A 25,081-nucleotide genomic window follows, 5' to 3' on the forward strand; every position below is an offset into this window, starting at 1 on the left:
TACTCTTGTTCTGTTCTCACTCATTGCGTTCTTGTGTTGTATTTGCAGCACTTTCCATTCCATTCATGACTACAGGCCTTTCACAACACTGTTTATAGAAAACCAACAATTACTTGAATTAGATTATCCTAAAGATATGTACGGTTTCAGAACAGGTTATTGATACTCAAAAAGAGTTTACCACTGTAACAACTGTGCATGTACATGTAGTGGAGGGGATGGATGTATAACTAGGGGGAGGATTAGGGGTACGACTGGGGAAGGGTTAGGGGGTACAGGCAGGAAGGGTTGGGGTTGGTTAAGGTTGAGGAAGGGTTATGGGGACGGTACAGCTGGGGGAGAAGTTAAGGGAGCACCCTCGGGTTTATTTTGGGTCTCAATTCGAGGTGGCACACTCTCCAAGTGTAGCGAGGGTCTCTTCCAGGAAGTAACTGTTAGCCAAAACTGTATGTGAATGAAGGATATCCCTCTAGCTATAAGAACAACCAAGTTTCAGTTGGGGTTACTGGTTGATGAGGATACAGGCGGGGGAAGGGTTATGATATTTGTTATTGTGGGTAGGGGAAGGGTTAGTCTTGTTATCTTCGCCGAGTACTCGGAGAAGATTATGTTTTCGGTTGAGCCAGCTGTTGGGTGGGTCTGTATGTATGTCAAGAGCATAACTCAAGAGACCTTCGATGAATCTTTCTGATTTTTGGTAGGTGTGTAGTGGTTGTGCAAAGGAAGGTCAAGTTCGAAAATGGTTTAACTTGCGTTTTTCAACAGTACTGCAGCGGACTTTGCATTTTTGCATGTAGGCAAAAAAATGACTGAAACGTTGATGGATCTTCATGATTTTTTTAGGTGTGTAGATGTGGGAACGGAAGTCAAGTTCAAAAATGGTTCCCCTGGCATTTTCTGTCAGTACTCCCTTCGGACACGAGTAACTTGAGAAGGGTTTGGCAGATCATCGTGATGTTTGGTATGTAGGGAGCTCAGATGGTGATCTACATAATCAATGACTAATTATGCAAGTCAGTAGCTAATTTGTATAATTAGTAAGGAAAGTTTGTAAAGCCACTGCATTTCATTATGGGACATCTGACAGTGCAAAAACTTACTGAGCCTACTGAGGGCAGACCTGAAGGAAAGAGGTCAAGGACCGTTGCGGTCAGAAAGAAACTTACGGGAGCTAAGGAAGCTCGCAGCGAATCGGACTAAGTGGAAGGGACTGAAGGAAGACTGAATGCGGCTGCAGGATGTTTCAACTACTGCAGCAGCAGAAAATAGTGGACTACTACTACTACTACATCTGACAGTGTCCCCGAAAACGGGATCGTCAATACATTTGACGCATCTGCTGGCGTGTGAAAACATACATATCCGAAGAAATCCCCTTTTCATATCTTCTTTGGATCCACTGGCACCGCAGAAATGCCCTCTAGTCTTGGATGCCAGACCCCCAATCACCGATTTCACATCCCAAGATGCATCAGTAGGGTGCTGAAAAATGAATTTTACGACAATTCTACCAAAAGCGGCTTCTAGCTGTTCATTGAAGTACTGCACTAGTCTCAGTATTTGTGTGTGTGTGTGTCACTGTGTGCGTGTGTGTGCACAAATGCAGGGATATTTTCTGTGATATTGTATTGATTGATGTATGTATGTATGAAATATATTAAAGCAGATATATAACGTTTATCATATATCTCATTCCATTAACTATCAAAACTCTTTGCTCAAGCAGTTACTAGTAATAGAGAACATATAACGTTAATCAATGCGTTTCCTGTTTACTTAAAAAAGACACAAGAATGTCAAACTTTTTGCTATCATACGTCATCTTTGAGCAAGTCATATTAATTTACTGGAAAATTCTTACGGTCATCAACTATATCTAACGTTACTTTGTTATACTTTTGGACATAATCGTTAAGACAATGCAGTTTAATTATGAGTTATGCACCCGTCGCTTTGGTAGGTGTGTAAAAGAATCCGTGGCCAAAAAATTAACGGCTGCATGAACGTGTGTTTATATGATCTCATATCGGTGGGAAATTCCCTTTAAGCCAGCCCAACTGATCTCAAGCGTCAAACTGATGAAAGCTTGTTTGTATCTGAAGAAATTAGCAGGCAAAGTTCGGCAGCCGCGCGCGAGGTCGGACGGACATCGTGCGTGATGCGGTCATGCGATTACAACTGGGAAGTGCCTTTTTGGGGGTGTAGCTAAGTGCAGTTTGTAATTGCTATAAAAAGAGATTGTATATAACGTTAGTGAAAATGTTGGCAATTTTTTCATATGATCTAGATAACAAAGAAATGATAACATTGGCACATTTTCTATATCTTCATTACGAACGCGCCCATGTAAAACACGTATTATAACATGTAAGCCTATGGGGCAAAAAAACTCATGAATGAGACCGTAACGTAAGCAAGGAAAGAAAACCGAACAGTTCCGCTAGAGGTCGCTGTATGACGTGACTTTTGATTCCAGTTGACGGAACAACATGGCGGAACCTTGGTACAGGGCAAGTCGTTTGGGTCGCTTCCTTCTTCTGTTCTTCATTTTTCTACTGTCTGGTGTCGTTTCTTCGACGGATTATGACTACACATTTACACTGCCACCGGGACAGAGAGAATGTTTCTACCAGGAAGTGAAGAAAGAAACAAATTTTGAAGTGGAGTATCAGGTTAGTGCCTGACTTGACATGGTCACATGTCCGACACTACTCTTCTTTCTGTTAAGGCAGCCGCCTTCAGCTTGTTGAAGATTATGCTGCCTACTGTTAACGTTAGCGTTCTCATCATCATGCATCCTGAATATTTAGCACAGTTGTAGAGGTAACGTCACACGTGTTCCCAATCCGCCAAGTCATCCTTATATAATGAAAAAAAGAAAAGAAATGTGACCGGGCACACCAAGGAGGTTAAAAATAGATAACCTAGGCCTCCTTGCCCACATCCCTGAAGGGACCTCGGGTATGATCTCGGGCTGTTCGTGCAACTGCACGGCGGCCTGGCCACGGCACGCATTTTTAGCCTTATATAACGTTACTAGTATGCATATTATACGTACAAAATGTGTGTGTGGGGGGGGGGGATTCTAAGCTGCACTTGGATGACTCAGTTTCCCTCCGTATTTCAACGTTGATTCCAATAGAACAGCCTAACACAGGAATGAGACCCTAACCATTGGGATTTTCGGACCGTGTAGACATGGGTTTTTACTCAGTTCTCATAGCAAACACGCACTCATAATATTTTCCTGGATGCATCCTTGAGTCAAGGTATTTTTATTTTATTTATTGTTTATTGTTTATGATTAAGATTAAGATTCACTTAACGGCACTGAACCTTAATTAATCCAACACTTTTCAGTACTCCCCTGTAAGTTAAAGGCATCCAGAGCATTTTATGAGGCTAGAAACTTGAATAAAAAAACTCCACTTTCTAGTCATTCCTACGCAGAGTAAGTTTCAATAACACTATACCATTACATATCGACATTAAAGGAGCAAAGATACGGTGTCTTAATGTGGTGAGAATTGATCGAAAATCCAAGCCCTAGTACTGTAGTAGGCTGATCCTGACTGTCCATCACAATTAACGGTTCGACCAATAAGAGAGTGACTGCATGTCCGTCAAATATTTGCATTTTTATGTTTTTAATTTGCATTTCTACATTTTGACGGAGGTGGGTGGGGTTATGGTATTGGTCTATTTACACTAGGCGCGTGAAACTAAAAGATCACCATGTAGCTTATTTTTGTGCCGCTTTTGAGCACTTTTGATAAAAAATCCGCACGCAAATGTGGTAAACAGTGGTATTAAATGTCAATCTCATAAAGATTACAGCAACTAGGATATTTTCAGTTTTCAAGCCTCATAAAATGCTCTGGGTGCTGATATGCAAAGTATTTTGATTGCTTCTAAATTATACAGTAAGTATAAGTAAGTAACTAAATTATACAGTAAGTATATTGCTTCTAAATTATACTTTGGGGCCCCAACAATCCAACATGCACCGGGAAGTCGTGCCTCCTAGCGTAATACTCTGGGTAAGTCGTGCCTGAACATGCTTTGAGTACAGACGCTCGGACATTATCAACTAGAGTTCCACGACCTCTTACCTTCGCCAAATGATTTTAACCTTTATGACTGACATATTAGGAGTGTTTCTCATCAATAATAAATCATGCTAGTTGGTCATCTTCACCCAAATTACAGAAGTTGTCCAAAGGATGAGCTTAAGAAAGAAGGTTATGCAAACATTTATCATCAATTATTCGAATGAGGTCCTTATTAGCATAATTTGATTTAACGATGTTCACATTCACACAACTTCCAAATGCCACAAGTATGAAATTGCAATCATTAACCTGTGTGGAATTAAAGTAGTTTTAGAATCTGATTTGCATAATCATTGCCCAATTGATAGAAAGTATCACGTATCACGTTAGCTATCTACGTAAGCTATCTACCTACCAAAAATCATGACCATCCACCAAGCCCATTTTGAGCTAAAGTATTTTCTCATTAATTATGCAAATGAGGTCCTCATTTGCATAGTTGGCATCTATTCTGTCTTCCTCAGTTACATATGTCACATGTTTGAGAGTCCTATCATGGAATTAGGCGACTGTATAAACTTTCCTCATTAATTATGCAAATTAGATACTAACTTGCATAATAAGTATCTAATCATGTACATCATCACTCAAGCTATCTACTTACCAAAAATCATGACCATACATAAAGCCCTTCTTGAGTTATTCCCTTTCAAAGTCTGAAGCAAAACCTGCTCCTGCAGTTCCAAAAAAGCCGCTAGGTGGCCAAAACCTATACCACTTACTCTCTGTCCAAAGAGCTTTCTACCACTGAAAAATCAGGACTATAGCATGTCCAGAACACAAGATATCAAAACAGGAAGTTCCGCTGCAGTACTGTAACAAGTCGCTAGGGGACCAAAAATCTAATCATTTCCAAATCCCATCAAGACCAACCCACCTTCCAAATATCAAGACAATCCATCCAAGCCTTCTTGAGTTATGCTGGTTGTTACATACATACAAACAAACCCTACCCTATGCATAGCCTTCTTGGCGAAGGTAACGCAAAGGTAACAAGAGTTCCACGACCTCATATCTCCATGAACAATTCTATTCATGCAAATGACTTACACATTTGCATAAAATATGCTTGGTCATAAACACCTTTATCTAACTTACACATGTTGCAATATTGACAGTCCTATAATTGTCAAATTAGATGAATTATGGTTTTTTTGCATTTATTATGCAAATTAGGAATTTATTTGCATTATTGGTATCTGTTGATGTTCCACTTTCCATAAACTACATATGTTACATGTATTTGAGTCTGATAATGGAAAACACTGCAAATATAGATTTTCCTCATTAGCTCAATAGCTATGCAAATCATGTCACAATTAGCATAATTTTCACTTCATTATGTATAACTCTGTCTAAGCTACCTGCATACTAAGTATCATATTGACAGTCCTATAATTTTCCAATTAGATGAGATATGGTGTTTTGCATTAATTAAGCTAATTAGGAATTTATTTTCATAATTGGTACCTGTTGATGATCCACTTTCCATTAACTACATACGTTACATGTATTTGGGTCTGATAATGGAAAACACTTCAAATGTAGATTTTCCTCATTGGTTATGCAAATTAAGTCCTAATTAGCATAATTTGCACTTCATTGTGTACATCTCTCTCTAATTATAAGCTACCTGCATACTAAATGTCATGGAAATCCATTATTCCTTAAAGTTTGTTATTCTCCTTAGAAGATTTTCACGATAATGCCCCTGCATTTCCAGAGGAAGCTGCTAGAGGGCCCAAACCCACACCACGTCTTTATTACACCAGAAGCTATCTGCCACCAAAAAATCAAGACCATAGCACATCCAGGTCAAAAGATACAAAAATGGAATTTCTGCTGCAGTACCAAGGTCACATACCAGGGGCCCAAAATTGACCTTGAATTTCGGCTTCACAACACCCGCCCACATACCAATATCATTGTAATCCATCAAGAGGTTCTTGAATTATCCTGACTAGAGTGGTCAGGAAACACAAACAGACAGACACACAGACACACAGACACACAGACACACCCAAAACAATATCTCCATTTTTCATGGAGATAACAAGAGATACAAAATGGAATTTCTGCTGCAGTACCAAGGTCACATACCAGGGGTCCCAAAATCGACCTTGAATTTCGGCTTCACAACACCTGCCCACATACCAAATATCATCGTAATCCATCAACAGGTTCTTGAGTTATGCTGACTACATTAGTCCGGAAACACAAACAGACAGACAAACAGACACACAGACACACCCAAAACAATATTTCCATTTTTCATGGAGACAGTAATAAAGAATTGCATAAACATGACTTGTATTTTGCTGAAAGTGGATTCAGCACTGGTTTTCTAGTGCTGAAATTTCTTCAGCACTGGGAAACCAGTGCTGAGTTGAGTTCAGCACTGGAAAACTCGTCGGAACTCTGGGTTTGCCACGCCGGTGATGTTCACGGTCATGTCGCCCCACCGTGTCTATCATAGGTAGAGTACTGTAGTTAACGTGTACAGCTGCCCCCTGTAGTCTGAAGCGAGACGATCCCAAAGACTTAACTGGCTTACATCAGGTAGTTTCCTAACTATAGTAGTCTATCTTTATTATCTCCATGAAAAATGGAGATTTTGTTTGGATGTGTCTGTCTGTCTGTTTGTTTGTCTGTTTGTGTTTCCGGACTACTGTAGTCAGCATAACTCAAGAGCCTCTTGATGGATTATGATGGTATTTCATATCTGGGCGGGTGTTGTGAAGCCAAAGGTCAAGGTTAATTTTGGGCCCCCTGGTATGTGACCTTGGTACTGCAGCAGAACTTCAATTTTTGTATCTTTTGACCTAGACATGCTGCGGTCTTGATTTTTGGGTGACAGATAGCTTGTAATGTAATAAAGAAGTGGTGTAGGTTTGGGCCCCCTAGCAGCTTCCTCTGGAACTGCAGGGGCGTTTTTGTGAAAATCTTCTAAGGAGAATAACTGAACAAAGGAACAACGGATTTCCATGATATTTAGTATGCAGGTAGCTTAGATAGAGGTATACACAATGAAGTGCCTCAAATTATGCTAATTGGGACTTAATTTGCATAGCTAATGAGGAAAATCTATATTTGCAGTGTTTTCTATTATCAGACTCAAATACATGTAACATATGTAGTTTATGGAAAGTGGAACATCAACAGATACCAATTATGCAAATAAATTCCTAATTTGCATAATTAATGCAAAATCACCATAATTCATCTAATTGGAAAATTATAGGACTGTCAATATTGCAACATGTGTAACTGGTTAAATTATACGTGCCGAATCTCCGAAGTCTGTTGAAAACAACAAATACAATATTGACGGGTGCATGTGCACGCACATATCTTTTTCGTATGTTTAGATACAAAATTAACTGTTAACTACATAGAACAGAAATGAGTCGTACCTGTAACGTCCGGCGACGAGCACATATCCCTGTGACAGTTCACTTTCAAAATGATACCAGACTTCCGACATTTTTTTAAGAAATAGTCTGCAAAATATGTAAAATCGTAAGCGATATCAGCCATTGTTTCGAACCCTGACAAGCTAGATAGAGATCGCAACGTGAAGCCCATCCCACACTCTGACCAATCACTGAAGATAGTGGAGTAATAAGTGGACACTCAGATATCTACCAATCAGATGTCCTTGATGATCAAGGACATTAAAATAGATACTAGTACTCCACCAAAAACAGCTATCCTTTGTTACAGTAGCAAATGCTTCATTGTTCAGTATCAACTTCATTCAGAAGTTTTCACAGACAACACAGATGGGGAAAGTGACGCTACCTGTTGAATGGTTTGAATTTTTGTTTGACATTTGGTAGTCATTTTAGATAAGAATCTTGCCACAGGCATAGCTGTTATGAACTTCTCTTTCACATAATTACCATAGTCAGGGATATTTCTAGAAGAATTGAATAAGAGGGAGCACACAGGCTAGGAAGCGAATTCTATGTATTTATGGAAGAATCCATTGCTGAGTGAAGGCTGTATGCTGGATATTAAGCTAAAATCTGAATTCGACAAGGGGGCGCTGGGCTGAAACAAGAGGGCGCAGCGCCCCTCTTTCCTGATTTAGATGAACCCCTGATAGTGCAGATGATTCAATGGTGCTTTATCAAATTGTTTTATCTCGTGTTATGTACATGATTGCATTAATAGCTTTTGTAATGAACTTAAAGAAAGTATAAGTTGTAAGCCAAGACCAGCTTTTCTAAAAGCACTTATTTTTTCTATTTTTTGAGTTCCCAGGCTCAAAATCTAGGTTGCGCACGGTACCAGGGTTTAGAAAAGTTACAAGTAGAACTTGGTATTTCGAAAAAATGTACTGGTACGTTTATTTGGGAGGGGAGAGTAGGCCAATACAACAGAGCCTGAGGGTCCCATAACTTTTTGTCACAGTACCATAACTTCAAACAAGTTTTACTTTGTCTTATATAGAAGAGAGACATGTTGGTTTTTATCCACAGTGTGCTGAATAGAAAAACGCCAAGAACCCAAGTTCATGCAAAAAGCAACCATGATTGTGATCAATGGAAGAAACCTGTTAATATCTATGGTTGTGCGTTTGTGTTCGCAGCCGGTACCGGCTGTTCGGCTGGAGACTTTGTCCTGATTCAGTTTGATCAAGGAGGCTTTAATGATGGCAACTACAAATGTCAACTACAATATACACGAATTGCTGTTTTGTGCTTAACTTAAAGCCAAAGTTGGCATCTGCTGAACATTACGGAAAATTGAGAAGCGCTGGCCCCGAGCCAATATTAGAGAGGCAGATGGTAATGGTTGCAACCTTCCTCTCCATTTAGACATGTGCCTGGAGATCATTGTTGGCCAAGGAGCAGACAAGTCGGTGCTTGAGCCTAAGCTCACCACCATACACCTGTCCAACATTCTGACCAATCACTGAAGAAAGTGGACAAATTTCTACCAATGCTTGAGAAATGAGCTGCAGGGTAGCGAGTCTCCAACCATATTCGCTGTCATGGTGGCTACTTTTATGAGGATCTTACTCTCCGTTTATTAACTGCTGGGATACTCTCATCTCCCAAATAAACGAGCCAGTACATTTATTTTTTTAAGCCTCAAAATCCACCCAGTACATTCTTATTTTGAACGGTACGTTTACTCAGCATATATTTTTTTTTCTCTTATGCTAACCAGGGATTCCTCTAATATTGAAAGTTTAGGTTTTCCTGCCCATATTTCCCCGGTATTCTTGCTCGTAATTCACTATTTTTCGGCCAAGCGGCATGGATTTCCCCGCCGCTATTAACCGGCATTTGTGAAATCCTGGCGATACTCGTAACATATTGGTCGATCTCACTACAAAGTCAATGTTGTTATTGGGAGAAAATTAGATGCCACACTGACATTTTGAGATATGTGTTTATATAATCAACTTTGACAGTCTCTGTTTACATCGTAAACCAAAGCACACTGATCAGAAAACAATATGCCAGCAGTGCACAGTGTTTCAAGTGTGTATGTAAATTACTCCACTCACGTGAAATGCAGTCTTTCCCAAAAACTTTGAAAATATAAAAACAACACCATGTAATAATTGTGTCTTAGTATTAAAAACTGTATAATCACTTTCAAAATATACCAAAGCATTTCAATCCTACCACAAACATGAAAATTTAGCCCTTGGAAAATCTCCACAGTAACGCACGCACAGCACTTACAGTCTGGTGGGAAAGTTTCTCGTGGAAGAAGGGGAAACAACTCTCTTTGATCTACAAAATAATAAAACCCATTTGCCTTAGTCTGAAATGTGTATTTGAATTTTCTATATCAAAGTCTATACACACAAAAGACTGGATATTGATTCCAAGGGTCCACAACAGTATTGTTTAGTCTTGGCATGCATATATATCGATGGATTTCACCGAGGAGGAGCACAACCACCGAAGATGACTTGACACTGCTTGCTATCGGGGATGCCATTGTTTAGCAGGCAGTTTTGCGTGCTGGGACGTGGCTCACAGAGGCCCACCAGTTTCATGGCGTTGAAGTTTCTTTTTGAGGCGTGCCGCGCTCCATCCCCGGGCCTTTATCAGTGTAATGCGTACTCAGGAAGAACTTATTGTAAAACATAGCTATATATATAGCGTTCCTTTTTATTCAATGACAAAGTGAGCAGTTTTTCTAGGATTTGGAATCCTAGAAAATCGCTGGTGATACAAATCAGTCCGCCTTTGAAAATAATCTTGCACATTAGAATAACAGACTTTCCAGCATGTGGGGGTGGGTTTGTTTGAGCCCCCCCGGCTACAGGCATGCTCCCGGCCTTGACCATGGGCATGGGCTGGCACAAATTCAGCCATGCCATTCCTCACACAGTGTTTCCGGACTATTGTAGTCAGCATGACTCAAGATCCTCTGGATGGATTATGATGATATTTGGTATGTGGGTAGGTGTTGGGAAGACAAATCAAAGTCAAGGTCGATTTTGTGACCTTGGTATGTGACCTTGGTACTGCAGCGCTAGAAAACCTTCCATTTTTTGTATCTTTTTACCTGGACATGCTATGGTCTTGATTCTTTCGTGGTAGATAGTTTGTGATGTAAGGAAGAAGTGGTGTACATGTAGGTTTGGGCCCTCTAGCAGCTTTCTCTGGAAGTGCAGGGGCATTTTTGTCAATCGTCCAAGGGGAATAACCGAACAAAGGAACAACGAATTTCCATGATATTTAGTACGCAGATAGCTTAGACAGAGACGTACATAATGAAGTACAAATTATGCAGATTAATGAGGAAAGTCTATATTTGTAGTGTTCTATTATAGGACTCAAATATATGTAAAATGTAGTTCATGGCAGGTGGAACATTAACAGATACCATTTGTGCAAATAAACTACTAATTTGCATGATTAATGCAAGATTCATCTTATCTAAGACTTGGTATATGATTAGACTGTGTAAGTTAGTTAAAGCTGGTGTACAGGACCATGCATAGATTTTGTAAATGTGGAAGTGTGATTAAACTTGAAACAATGGAGATATGATGAACCAAACTCAAGTTTCCTAACGCTCTGTGCCTAGGTTATGTTAAGTATATTGACCTTACGTTGCAATTTACAACAAGATGTTGTTTCTAGGTGATTGATGGGGGAGATCTGGATGTGACATTTGTGCTGAGGTCACCAAAGGGGGTCCCTCTGGTAACGGAACTGCGCAAGTCAGAGGGAATTCACAGGTGAGCAGATTTTCCACACATGACGTTACAGGAATATTATGATTTCAAGCTGGAATATTTCTGTACACTGACTGAACGTAGAAGAACACATTATGTAGCATTTATTCTATAGATTGGGTGTTCTGTGTGAGTGATAATCCTGTTTATGTCATGCCCGATGATCATGAGCGACAATTACATTTGAAATAGGTGTTCTCCACCGGTCCGTATTTTACGGTATCCTATGGATAATGGTAGCCTCCGTTGCAGACTCCTTCTGGCTGTTTCCTTTTTCAAGTTACAGTTTTACTATTACGTTTTTTCTTATTGCTGGCCGGGAAGGAGTCTGCGTCCACTCGGCGCCTCAAAGGGAAATTAAAAAACACTTAGTGGCAATCGGCACGGACTTGTGAAGTCTGCTGACTGCAACTTCTCATGCCCTTACCATGCGCCCTGCATTGCCCCAACAAGATCCTATAACAATTAACATGAGGTTCATCGGGGTCACCGTCTCTTTCAAAATACGAAAGTTAGGAACTTACCAGGTAATACAGAACCTCCTTGGTTTGGCATACGCCCGTAATTGATTATATTTCCCGAGAGGGGGGTGCAACTGTTTTCAAATTTGGCTAAATCCGCAAAGGAACCGAAAATGATGTTGCATATCACTATCAGCCTAAGACATGTGGATCTGTTTTTTAAAGTGGCCGTCTAAAGTGGCGACCTCATTTGCCCCCCATCCTACTCTCATCTCCCAAATAAACGTACCGGTACGTTTATTTTTTTCAGCCTCAAAATCCACCCAGTACGTTCTTATTTTGGACAGTACGTTTATTGTTTTCTTGAAAATCAGAGTTTTGCTAACCTGGGACCCCCTTAAAATTTAAAGTTTGGGTTTTCCTGCCCATATTTCCCCGACATTTTTGCTCATAATTCGCTATTTTTCGGCCAAGCGGCGTTGATTTCCCGGCCGCTTTGAACCGGCCTTTGTGAAATCCAGGGGGAACTCGTAACGTATCGGTCGATCTCTATGGACACTACAAAGTCAAAGTTGTTATTGGGAGAAAATAAGACCCCACACTGACGTTTTGGAATGCAATTCTTGTTTCATAAACAACTTTGACAGTCTCTGTTTACATCGTAAACCAAAGCACGCTGATCAGAAAAGAAACATGCCAGTAGCGCACAGTAAACATTTAACGCATGTAACGTTAAATTTCTCTACTCACATGAGATACAGTCTTTCCCAAAATGAAAATATAAAAACAACACCACGAAAAATCTGTGTCTCAGCATGAAAAATTGTATAATGTCTTTCAAAATATATCAAAACATTTCAATCCTACCACAAACTGGAAAACTTAGTGCTTGGAAAATCGCCACTGTGACAATAACGCAGGACGTGACTCTGGTGGGAAAGTTTTGTCATGGAAGAGCTCACGTCGAAGAAGGGGAAACAACTCTTTTTGATCTACAAATAAAACTTCTTTGCCTTAGTCAGAAATTTGTTTTGCATTTTTACAAAGAGACTTTCAATATTAAAGTCTATACATAAAATTGAATTGCAATCTAGTCACCGTTATTATCACTTAAAAATGCTTTAAAAAGATCACCCCTCTACAGAAAGAATGCTTCAGTTTTCTAAGAACATCGATGTAGCTCTGTTAGCCCCGCCCCTTTTTGTCTTCGGCGCCAGGCCGCCAGCTACTGTCTGGCTCACTCTTTCAAGTGTAACCTGAGAACCCTGTGGTTAAAATGTGGCAACATCGTAAGCCTGAGGTTTCTCACAAATTTGTTGACAATCTAGTTTCTCAAAATGAATGTTTTTTTCTACATACAAGAGTAATTTCTGAATTTTAAATTATTTGGATTGCAACAACAAAAAACAGAACATTAACTGTTATATGATATTGTCCTTGATATTATATGATTATGTCCTTGACACAACACAATAGTTTGTGGCATGTTATGTTTACAAATCTATGTTTCTATGCATAGAAGATAAATGGCAAGTTGGGAAAGAAAAAAGTTACATCATTGTCATGATTCTTCCTTTTCTCTATGGCTTTTACAAATAAGTTAATAACTTTACCTGTGATGACCATATCTTCAGGATATTGTCATTTTCTGTTCATGGTCTAAATGTTGACCCAATTTTTCAACATGACTGCTATATTTTTTTTGGAAGTGGCAAGGAAGATTACAATTTGAGCAAGATGTGTTCAGTTATTCTGTTCAATATTTATAAACTTTACAGGTATGGTCCTCAGACAGGCATAAATGAATAAAGAGAACCTACAGCTACCTGCTTATCATTTTTCCTTCGGACAGAAGTAGCATGGACACAGTTTATCTGTAAATTTGGTAAATTTCCGGGGGGTATGTTTATTCCGGGGGGTATGTTTATTAGATTTTGAAGATTTGTCCTGGGGGTATGTTTATTCCGGGGGGTATGTTTATTTGGGAGATGAGAGTAATTATGCCTGTTCCGGACTGACATAGATAAAAATTCGACAAAACTAACCGGCCGCCTTCAATAGAATAAATGCCCACATTGATTTAAGTGATAGTTTTAGTCTCCGTTACTGGCCCCAACTAGTGTGTTATTATCTCCATGAAAAATGGAGATATAGTTTTGGGTGTTTCTGTGTGTGTATACTATGTGTTTCCGGACTACTGTAGTCAGCATAACTCAAGAAAGATGGATTACAATGATATTTGGAATATGGGCAGGTGTTGGGAAGCCGAAATTCAAGGTCGATTTGGGCCCCCTGGTATGTGACCTTGGTACTGCAGCAGAACTTCCGTTTTTGTATCTTTTGACATGGACGTGCTATGGTCTTGGTTTTTCGGTGGCAGATAGCTTGTGATGTAATGAAGAAGTGGTGTAGGTTTTGACTCCCTAGCATGACCAAGCATATAATATGTAAATGTGTAGGTCATTTGCATAAACAGAATAATTCATAGAGATATGAGGTCTCCGAACTCCTGTTCATTCTTTTTTTCAGCTGGAAATTTAACTCTGTAACAAACCAGGCGTGTGCCGGGCCCATTCAGTCAATTGTTCCTCGCGTACGTGTGAATTACCCTTACGCAAACATGAGAATTACCCTTGCGCGAACATATGTTAATAGCCTCACTGAAAGATTTTCTTAATCTTCTTTCCTTGAAGGCGCCAAGTGGACGCAGACTCCTTCCCGGCTAGCAATAAGAAAAAAACGTAATAGTAAAACTGTAACTTGAAAAAGAAAACAGCCAGAAGGAGTCTGCAATGGAGGCTAGGATAATGGGGACTTGTACATGTATCCCAAGGGTTTCCATAGAGTAATTTGAATGCATTTGGCGTGCAGCAAGTGCGAGCCGCTGTTGAAAATTTGAACACATGATTCGGACGTTAGAATTGATGTTGTTAAAAAATTTTTTTGTTTGAGGACACCAAATTTTCTCAACTTCTGGTGCATTTTGCCTTGAAATCAGTGTTTTTTCAGGTAGGTACTTAAAAGAATACATGTCAATATGGTGTATTCCGCATCAAACTTGGTCCCGCAGGTTGGATTAACCTCCGCAGGGCTTGTGACTGTGACTGAAATGGTCAAAAATGCGGCCGGAATTAACGTTACTTCACATAAACTTGCGGGGTAATATAAACTCGGGATTTTTAAAAACGGTGGATTTAGGGATACAGTCAAATCTGTATTAGTGGTCACCTTTGCATAGCGGCCACCTGCCCATAGTGGTCACTTTTTGTCGGTCCCTTGGATTTTTTCCATTGACATAAGCATTAAGAATTAGGCTATGGCGGCCACCTGTCCAACGCGGTCGCGGCCAGATGATTTTTGGTCCTGCGAATGCCGGCCCAATATTTCTGTTTTCCCCGGGAATTCATCCAAAAATGTGCCCAGATACGATTTTCAAAATGGCGCTTTGAGCAGCATAAAGGTCATCGGAAGACACCACTGTTACGGAGGTATAGTGTGCTAAATGTATTTTGCTGCAAAGTATCACTGAGGATAATTACTGAACCAAAAGCTACAAAATGAATATGGATAACATTACTATGATGTAGAATTTGGGCTGTTGCAATTTCCTGAAAAGAAAAAAAGCCCTCAAAAGAGTAACCTTCTTTTGAGTACCCTATCAGCATAATGGTAGAAGCTGATCAACACAAGCCACGCGGGAACCGAGCCACCACAACAACAGACAAGGAAAATTGTCGCCACGATTTTAAGTTCGAAAACGGTCGAAAACGAACAGTAAGTGGCAACTGCGCAACATGTATTTTGTTCTTAACTAATAAATAACTAGGTGGCATTTAGCTGCAAAGGACTTTGTTTCATATGATTAAAACTCGTTGGTGACGCGTGTGCCTGCAGCGAAGCAGTCGCGAAGGATCAAGAGTAGAGTATGGCGATGCTGGTCTGTACAGACATGAAGCTCGACAAGCCATGGGTTTTGGAGTTGGCAGATGCAATAATTCTTTTTTCAAGCCCATAATAGAAGTAAAAGAACAACAATTGAATTTCTAAAATGTGCCTTACCTATGCAATGTTTACATGTGTACTGTATGGTGAATAAATGAATCTCAGTGGGTACTGAAAACATGTGTCACTCGTGGTCAATTAATCAACATTTTCTCCATAGCGGCCACCTGTCCTTAGCGGCCAGTTTTGGCCAGTCCCTTGAGTGACCGCTATAGACAGGTTTGACTATATGTGCTAGATGAAACATCAGTTATAACGCCAGCAATGCAAACCTGACAGACTAACGTATTCAGAACACTGTCTGAAAAGCTTCGATAACCATGCATTAGAAGATGGCAACATCAAAAACTCTCCGTCCCTTATTGACAGAGTCTGGGGGCTTCGTGGGAGAATCACACTACATGATTTTTCGCTGATTTATAAGGCAAATATCACATTCGCTTCCTGCTAAAATTTACAAGACAATTTATTAGAATCCTTTTGCTAACCTGCAACTGGACTCTAAGTGTGATCAATCATCAAAAACGGCTCTTAAATTTGTTCCTGCAACCTATGGCACGAGTATTTTCCTGCTGCCATATTCATTACCCAAAATCCGTTATGCAGCGAAGGTTTGTGAGGAACACTTGTATAAATGTTGTGTGTGATAGTGAACTGACGGCGATATTTATCCAGCCGCGGACCCAGAAGTCAGATGCGAGGCAGTGTAGGGCTATGTTGGCACGCACCTCAGCCTGGAAAACGCCGTCAGGTTTGCGCAGCTCATGTTTCAGTTTATTTACAGCACTGCTACTCTCATCTCCCAAATAAACGTACCGGTACGTTTATTTTTTTCAGCCTCAAAATCCACCCAGTACGTTCTTATTTTGGACAGTACGTTTATTATTTTTTTGAAAATCAGAGTTTTGCTAACCAGGGATCCCATTGAAATTGAAAGTTTGGGTTTTCCTGCCCATATTTCCCCGGCATTTTTGCTCATAATTCGCTATTTTTCGGCCAAGCGGCGTTGATTTCCCTGCCGCTATGACCCGGCCTTTGTGAAATCCCGGCGTAACTCGTAACGTATCGGTCGATCTCTATGACACTACAAAGTCAACGTTGTTATTGGGAGAAAATAAGACGCCACACTGACGTTTTGAAATGCAATTCTTTTTGTATAAACAACTTGGACAGTCTCTGTTAACATCGTAAACTAAAGCACGCTGATCAGAAAAAAATATACATGCCAGCGGCGCAGTGTTTCAAGTACGTTTAACGCATGTAAATTTCTCTACTCACGTGAGATACAGTCCTTCCCAAAATGAAAATATAAAAACAACACCACAAAAAAACAGTGTCTTAGCATCAAAAAACTGTGCAATTACTTTCAATATATATCAAAACATTTCAATCCTACCACAAACATGGAAATTTAGCGCTTGGAGAATCGCCACAGTATTAGTAAAGTGAGTAACGCATTGGACGTCAGTGACTCTGGCGGTGGGAAGCTTTGTCATGGAAGAGCTCACTTCGAAGAAGAGGAAACAACTCTTTTTTATGTACAAATAAAATTCCTTTCCCTTGGTCAGAAATGTGTTTTGCATTTTTACAAAGAGAATTTTAATATCAAAGTCTATATATAAAATTGAATTGCAATCTAGTCACCGTTATTATCACTTAAAAATGCTTTAGAAAAGATCACCCCTCTACAGAAAGAATACCAGAGCTTTCTAGGAATATGGGTGAAACTTTCTGTTAGCCCCGCCCCTTTCTGTCTGCGGCGCCGCTGTGTCTAGCTCAACTTTTCATGTGTAACATGAGAACCTTGTGCTTTGTGGCAACATTGGAAAAGGCCTGAGGTTTCTCACAAATTTGTTGACAATTTAGTTTCTCAAAATTAATGTTTTTTTGCTACATACAAGGGTGATTTGTGGATTTTAAATCATTTGGATTGCAACAACAAAAACCAGAACATTATATAATATTGTCCTTGATATGATATGATAATGTCCTTGACACAACACAATAATTTGTGGCATGTAATGTTTACAAATCGTAAAGTTTACAAATCTATATTTCTATATGCAATGCATATAAGATAAAAGGAAAGTAGGGAAAGATAAAAAGTTACATCATATACATGTCATAGTTCTTCCTTTTCTCTATGGCTTTTACAAATAAGTAATAACTTACCTGTGATGACCATATATTCAGGATATTGAAATCTTCTGTTCATGTTCTAAATGTTGATACATTTGTTTAAAAACAAAGAGTAGACTTTGAAAGTGCTGCCCATCCAAGTGAACTATGCAGTTTGGGACTACTTGTCGTGTTTTGATTTTATGTCAGTATATACAACAATTTTCCTTGATCACTTGCTTCAAGTTCCAAGTAGAAAATGCATGTATCATGTATATTTTCACTTGTTGAATTTGAAAGCACCGTTGGCCCCCGGTTAGGGTTCATAGCGGAGATCCTATGCCCAATTTTTCAACATCACTACTATATTTTTTTTGAAGTGGCAAGCAAGAAGATGAACAAGATGTGTGCAGTTATTCTGTTCAATATTTATACACTTTACTGGTATGGTCCTCAGACAGGCATAAATGAATAAAGAGAGCCTACAGCTACCTTATCATCTTCTTTCCCTCGGACACAGTTTATCTGTAAATTTGGTTAATTTTCCGGGGGGTATGTTTATTCCGGGGGGTACGTTTATTAGATTTTGAAAATTTGTCTGGGGGGTATGTTTAACAGTGGTGAAAATACTTTTTTTCAGTGTTCTGCAATATTGCAGAATGTCTAAATTTTTTTCTGCAATTTGAAAATATTTTCTGCAAATACACATGCCTCCATACTACATGTACAACTTTCTCAACTTAGTAATGCCTACTTACTTACATTATATCTAACATTGCTGTAATTCTTTATTCTCTCACTCTATCTTTGATTATCAATAGCAAAGTTTTTTAGAGGAATAACATGCATGTGTGTAAAAAACATTCAAATTAATAGCAAAAATTGCAACAGCAAAAGTATATTTATTCAATATCAATCAAATCAAATATTCGTTTGATCATTTCAGTATGTGTATCAAAATTAAAAACAAATTCAACAGCCTGCCTGATAAGAAGGACAAGGGAATTATATCCTTGCGAGAAATACGTGACACAGCCACGGCCCACAGAAAACATGACGAAAACCGAGAAAAAAATGTTAAATTCAAAATAAAATGCTCTTATGCAAACCTTGGCCTCTGTAGTTTTTTGTATAAATCTGAAACATTGATATCGGTTTCAAACATCGGACTCTGACTTCGGACATTCGGGGAGACTCCAGAGACGTCCCGTCGATGTTAGTTTTTCACGTGGGTGCCCCCCTCCCCACCGTGTCGGCACAGGAGAAAATGTTCCGCCTTTTCCACACAAGGCGGTGCTCAATATCTATCCGAGTAGTTCTCAACTTCATCGCTGCCATCTGGACTTCAAGGACCACGGGCTAATGTAGTGGCCACCGTTTCGTTCCTTCTGTCATCGCGCCCATGCCCCATGCTTGCGACATACCGTTACTTGTTTACAATAGAAACATCCGGGAATTGCCAAAAATAATTACTCAAGCAACTGGATAAAGTTTCCAAACTTTATCCAGTTGCTTGAGTAATTATTTTTGGCGTATCTTACTACCTGGATGTCTAACTTTCATCAACGTATCCGGGAATTGTTTTCCCGACTTTTGCCGACCCCGAGATCGTGACCGCGGAGATTAGCGAGGGTTGACGGAAATGCACGAATTTGACATTTTCTCACATGATTCGTCCCCGAAGTTATCACGGAAAGTGTCAACCCCCCCGAAAAAACTGATCTCAAGTAGCACCAGGCAGTCAGAACGCACTGAAACGCCGCCATCTTGCGCGGCGCTGTGGGCTTCAGTTTATTTACAGCGCCGCTAGTTTGCTTAGTACTAGTAAGTCTATATAATCTCCTGAATTGAGAGCCATTGATTCCCGACTCTGATTTTTTTTCTTCTGCAAAACTGCAGATTGTTTAATTTTTCTTCTGCAATCTTGAAAATCTTTATGCAATTTGCAGATTGCAGACGGGTATTTCGAACGCTGTTTAATAATGCTGAATTGAGAGCCACTGAATCCCAGGCCTGATTTTTTCATTCTGCAAAATTGCAGGTTGTTAAATTTTTCTTCTGCAATCTTGAAAATCGTTCTGCAAATTACAGACTGCAGGCAGGTATTTTGAATGCTGTGAAAGTATTACTTACCATGGCAAAGTGTTTTGCTTGTGCTTCCTACGTTTTATACTGGTGCACCTAGATTCTTGCTGGTGCGCCATTTGTTGGAAGCACAGTGTCACACAGAAGTTAGTCTGGAGCCCCGCTCCGGCCGTGAGATCCTACCCACTGTCGGGCTGGTACCTTGGGTGATACGAAATATACTGTGTTGTATTCTCTATATCTCACACATCGGTAGCATGTATTCTGTAGATTGTGTGCATCTGTTATGTGAAGCATTTTGGTGTCTCTGGACATCCTTTTTATGTGATGGATGCCATCAACTGTGTTTAAGATCATTCATTGTTTTTTTGTCACAACATTAACATTTGCTAAGAACATCAGAAAAATGTGTCAAAAATACCTAAAACTGATGTTTATATGGGGGTGTGGGGAATGTCCCGTAGTCATGTCTGGCAGGAATGTTGCTTTACATCTACAGTATGTTCTGTGGCAGCTTGTAAAGTATCGGAGTCTCCATTTTCTGTTGAATTCCACATCCACAATCTTGTATATTTGTCCATCTGTAAAATAATGTGTCATGCTACATTGTCCATGTGCAGCTTGATGTTATGAGTGCTCCTGGGAATGTTAGCAACCGTTTGTTATTCAGCGGGGGGAGGGACTGTCTTCAGAGCTAGCGCCAGGGTAAAAATGTCTCCATGGCCCTCCCTCCAGGTCGGGTGGGCAAGATTTGTTACAGCCAAAACTGCCACAAATATAACGTGTTTTAGAACTTCTCCCATTATTGTGAGCATTGGTCGATGACGCAGAAGTTGTTGGCCACATTTGTCAAGATGTGGCACCCACTGTTTCAAATCACGTTTAGTGGTAATGAAAACGTTTCTACATCTAATTTTTGGAATGTTTGGGCAAGTTCTGGTTCACATTATAAGTTGAGTGTTTTGAAACAAATTACTGGCCAACATCATTTGTAACCGTCCTGGAAACTCTGGCAGCTCCCAGTCTAACCTTATCGTTGTTCATTGTGCCGTGCAGCAGCACGTGCTCCGCACCTAGCGTGAAACTTGAGTGAAACCTTGGGTTTTCTGAGTGGTTCGGACCTCATTTTTTATTTAGACATTTGAATATTAGTTTAAAGGTTCTGAACGAAACCACAATTTTTTCCATGGCCCTGCCCCATGACCAAATTTTTTTTCCATGACCCTCCCATAGGCGCAAAATTCATGCCCCCCTAAAAAAGAGCACCCCTCCCCCCCAAACAGTGCGGTGTAATACATGTAGGTGGCAGGTTGGTGTAATGGTAAGAAAAAAGAATAGGGAATATTCACATGAATATCTTTTGAGAAATTATGAAAGGTCTGAAGTGAAGCACTTATTTAGTTATTTTCATGTATTTCCATTGTTTGAAGTTTTAATTCTCCACATCACAGTATCGATGCCAAGGAGGACGGAGACTACATGTTCTGCTTTGACAACACCTTCAGCAGAATGTCGGAGAAAATGATCTTTTTTGACGTGCTGCTGGATGCCGACACAGATAATGACGATGATGATTGGATGGACTTTGTCAGTCCTGAGGAAGAGCTGGATATCAAGCTGGAGGACATGAAGGTACATTCTGACCAGCTGCCTTTACAACGTAGTATGGAACAGTACAAAGTACATGACTTGTACATGTGATTACCTTTGCCAAGAAGGCATAGATGTTTGTGGACAGCATATACATTCAACTTTTTTTATTTCAAGTCGGGAAGTTATGGATGAATATTTTTGATATTTGTTATCAGTGTTGACGAAACAAAGGGCGATTTCAACAATGATACTCCTGACAGCTTTCTATGGTATTATAGCGGAAGTTCTGGTGTTCTAGTCCTGGACATGCTTGTTAGTGGCAAATCTCTGACTTGTGGTATATGTTTAGGGCCCTAGCAGCTTTTGTGAAACTGCCTGGGCCAATTTTGTTTGAGACAATGACTGAAAGAGAGAAGGGGTTGACAGATCGACAAATAATTTGAATGCACTTCACATGCACCACTGTTGAAAATTTGAATACTGGACTTGGACGTTTTGCATTCATATGTCTGTTTTCTTGGGTGGGTTTGATATTTGAGAAATACTACATGGTGTATTAAGCTTCACCCTCGATCCCAAGTCTCCCTTGGGTTGGATCGCTTGACAGCAATTGGGCGATCCAACCAGCAGGAGGGCTGGTACATGTCCTTCGATTGATATGGTGAATACATCGTGTATTCTGTAGTTTCATGTTGGATGCCGTGTAGGTAGCCTGGAATCCATCCTATTTAGCTTCCGGCCGCTACCCTAGCTCCGCTGCGCTACCCAAGCTCCGTCAGCGGAGCTTGGGTAGCGCAGCGGAGCTAGGGTAGCGGCCGGAAGCTAAATAGGATGGATTCCAGGCTACTGTGTAGGTACACAAGTTACATTTTGATGGCGAGTATTGTGTGCATCTGCAAGAATTCTACAGCAATGTGTCCACAGGAATTTTTAGTCCATCGGAATGTTAGTCAGCAGTACAAAGAATAACAAGACTGGCAATGATAAAAAGACATTGCCATGGTGACGGTGATTGTTGTTGTTTTAATTTATACTGTTCCCTGCTTAGAGCACTGATAGATGGTGCTGTTTATACCGGATTTCTAACAAAAAGGGCTGATGATTACCTGTTCTGCCACAAATACAAACACACAGACAATGACAGCACAACTACATTCTACCATACCCCGCCACCAGAACGACATCAATTTCATCACAGCCTGACAACTATAAACAGCCCGCTGATTGGGTTCCAACCATACACCTCAATGATTCTACTTTGATAGGACTGCTGTTTGCATTAGCAGCCACACACTGTTTAAGAAAAGAACAATGTTACTGTAGATCTGACGCACAAATATGTTCTGTTATGTAAATATCAGTGTATTGAGTTAAATACCTAGAGAGACAATCGCCTTGTAACTGAGCTAAGTGTAATCCAGCACCAAGAGACCACGTCTAGCAATATAATAGACGTTAAATAAGGACAACAACAACAACAACAACAACAAATGTATTGTTTGTATATTATATATGTGTACCTGAAAATCAGTGCCAAGCCTCTGTTCTTCTGTTTTTCTCAAGGACTCGATGGATCGTGTGAAAGAGCATCTCTCCAAGAGCAGACAGCTTCAGAATGTGCTGCGTGTTTTTGAATCCAAGGACAGAAGCACACAGGAACATAACTTTGAGAGAGTCAACTTCTGGTCTGTCGTACAACTCATCATCATGGTCATTACCGCTCTTCTACAAGTGTACACAGTTAGGAACTTGTTTGATGACAAGAAAAAAGTCCGGACATAGGTTGTAAATGCTGGTTTTTGTATTCAGATCTGTAAAGGATGTAACGTTACAGGTCCATGTTTGTGCACGAAAGTACATGTACCATGTACAACTTTGTCACTGGAGATAAACCAGCTTGTATGTAAGGGTGCCTTATACATGTCAGGATGTATAACAGTAGCCTCCTGGGGACTTACCTGTCACATGTAGTGTAAGAAATGATTTACTGGGTATTGATGATAAGACAAGAAAGTTGCAGCCAGAGGCTGAATTATGCCTGACTGTACAACAAAGAACCACTGCATTAAAACTGTCACTTTAGAATTCTTAATATCACATAGACAATTAAGTGATAATATTTCCCATTATTAGAAGTCTTAAATGTAAAATTAGGAATGTAGTATTGTTGTTACAGAGCAAGTAGTTATTTTTGGCTTTACTTCGATAGAAACATAGGTCTAATCACAGCTTTGCTCGAACCATACCATAGCCTAGAAAATTACACTGTAGTTGTGTGATACAGTTAAGCCCTCCAATTCAATTTGTTGGTTCTCGAAATTGGTCGCTCCTATTTTTCCCAATCCCCCCCCCCCAAGAAAAAGAAACTTCATTTCACATTATTATCCACATGAAGCCACTGAACAATTTTCCAGTCTAGCAAAATGGCTAAACTGCCTTTACAAGCACCTTACAATGTGTACATTTGTCATTGCAGTAAAATCTTTCCTTAATCAAAAGATATTGCTCCATAACAATATGTAAAGTTTAGTTCAGGTGCATCTACTGTACAAACCAAATTATGGTAATACCAGGCTGAGTTGGTTGTCTGCCATAGAGTGTTTATATTTGATTATTATTATTCACTGTTATGCAAGCCCCTATCTTTACCCCATATTTTTTGTAAATTTCTTCATTCTATTTATTTTTTGTTTTTTTGCCCTGTCGCACCATATTTCTAATAAAATCCGAGAACCAACAGTAAGATTGGTGTGGCCTTGATCAAAGAAGAAATATTTTGGGAAAATATATCTATTTAAGAGCATGTATCTTCTGCAGGGACTGACCTTATGCTTCACTTTTTCTACCTACATTTCTAACTGTCCAACATGTGAGCAAATAACTATTTGCAGCTTTAATCCAGATATAGTTACAGGTATATTGCTGGTTTGCTTTCAAGAAAAGTTGAAAAGAAAAAAAAAGTGGACATCCGTTCATCTGTACTTAAATGATTGTCAACCAAATCTCAACTCATTGAATGTGATCATTATTTTGCAAGCAACACCCTTTTGAAATAATAATGGTTTATTGGTCAGAAATTACCCATGCAATGACACCCAGTGCTGAATTGCTGCAGGGTTTACAATCACATGATACACAACAGTTACATATTTGCTCCACACTTGCACGTTGTGGAACTGTCGCAAGGGTCTTGGCGGCAGCCATTCGGCGCCAGCAGGTGACCTCAATTAGACCTTCCCCAATCCGAAACCCATTCACACCTACATGGGTGGAGTGAGGAAAGTCGTGTAAAGTAAAGGGCACAACAACGGGGCATGTCGGGGTTTCGAACCCGCGACCTCTCGGTTCTGGGCGAAACACCCTACCGATTGCGCCACACGATGCCACAAATCAGTAACATTATTTGCTAAGAGAGGAAAAACTATGGACAATAGAGCTGCAACCTGATGTGTGCAGGTCAACTTTAGGGCTCTCTTCTCTCTGCTTAAAGTCATGTA

At 39.9% G+C, this 25,081-nt stretch overlaps 1 protein-coding gene across 1 annotated transcript; it reads left to right on the plus strand.

Moving 5' to 3' along the window:
* The first annotated feature begins 2,454 nt into the window (after nucleotides 1-2,454).
* LOC136423845 (transmembrane emp24 domain-containing protein 5-like) lies at nucleotides 2,455-23,515 on the plus strand. Its single transcript, XM_066412202.1, has 4 exons — nucleotides 2,455-2,672; nucleotides 11,231-11,328; nucleotides 21,443-21,623; nucleotides 23,148-23,515. The coding sequence occupies exons 1-4, from the start codon at nucleotides 2,490-2,492 to the stop codon at nucleotides 23,364-23,366; spliced, it is 681 nt and encodes a 226-aa protein (XP_066268299.1). The 5' UTR covers nucleotides 2,455-2,489; the 3' UTR covers nucleotides 23,367-23,515.
* Nucleotides 23,516-25,081: the final 1,566 nt, after the last annotated feature.

The sequence above is a fragment of the Branchiostoma lanceolatum genome, chromosome 18 (genome assembly GCF_035083965.1).
Source record: "Branchiostoma lanceolatum isolate klBraLanc5 chromosome 18, klBraLanc5.hap2, whole genome shotgun sequence".
NCBI classification, from domain to species: Eukaryota; Metazoa; Chordata; class Leptocardii; order Amphioxiformes; family Branchiostomatidae; genus Branchiostoma; species Branchiostoma lanceolatum.

Coding starts and splice junctions, on each gene's coding strand:
- LOC136423845 (XM_066412202.1), top strand. CDS start 2,490: ATGGCGGAACCTTGGTACAGGGCAAGTCGTTTGGGTCGCTTCCTTCTT. Junction 2,673..11,230: donor ATTTTGAAGTGGAGTATCAG/GTTAGTGCCTGA, acceptor TGTTGTTTCTAG/GTGATTGATGGGGGAGATCT. Junction 11,329..21,442: donor AAGTCAGAGGGAATTCACAG/GTGAGCAGATTT, acceptor TCCACATCACAG/TATCGATGCCAAGGAGGACG.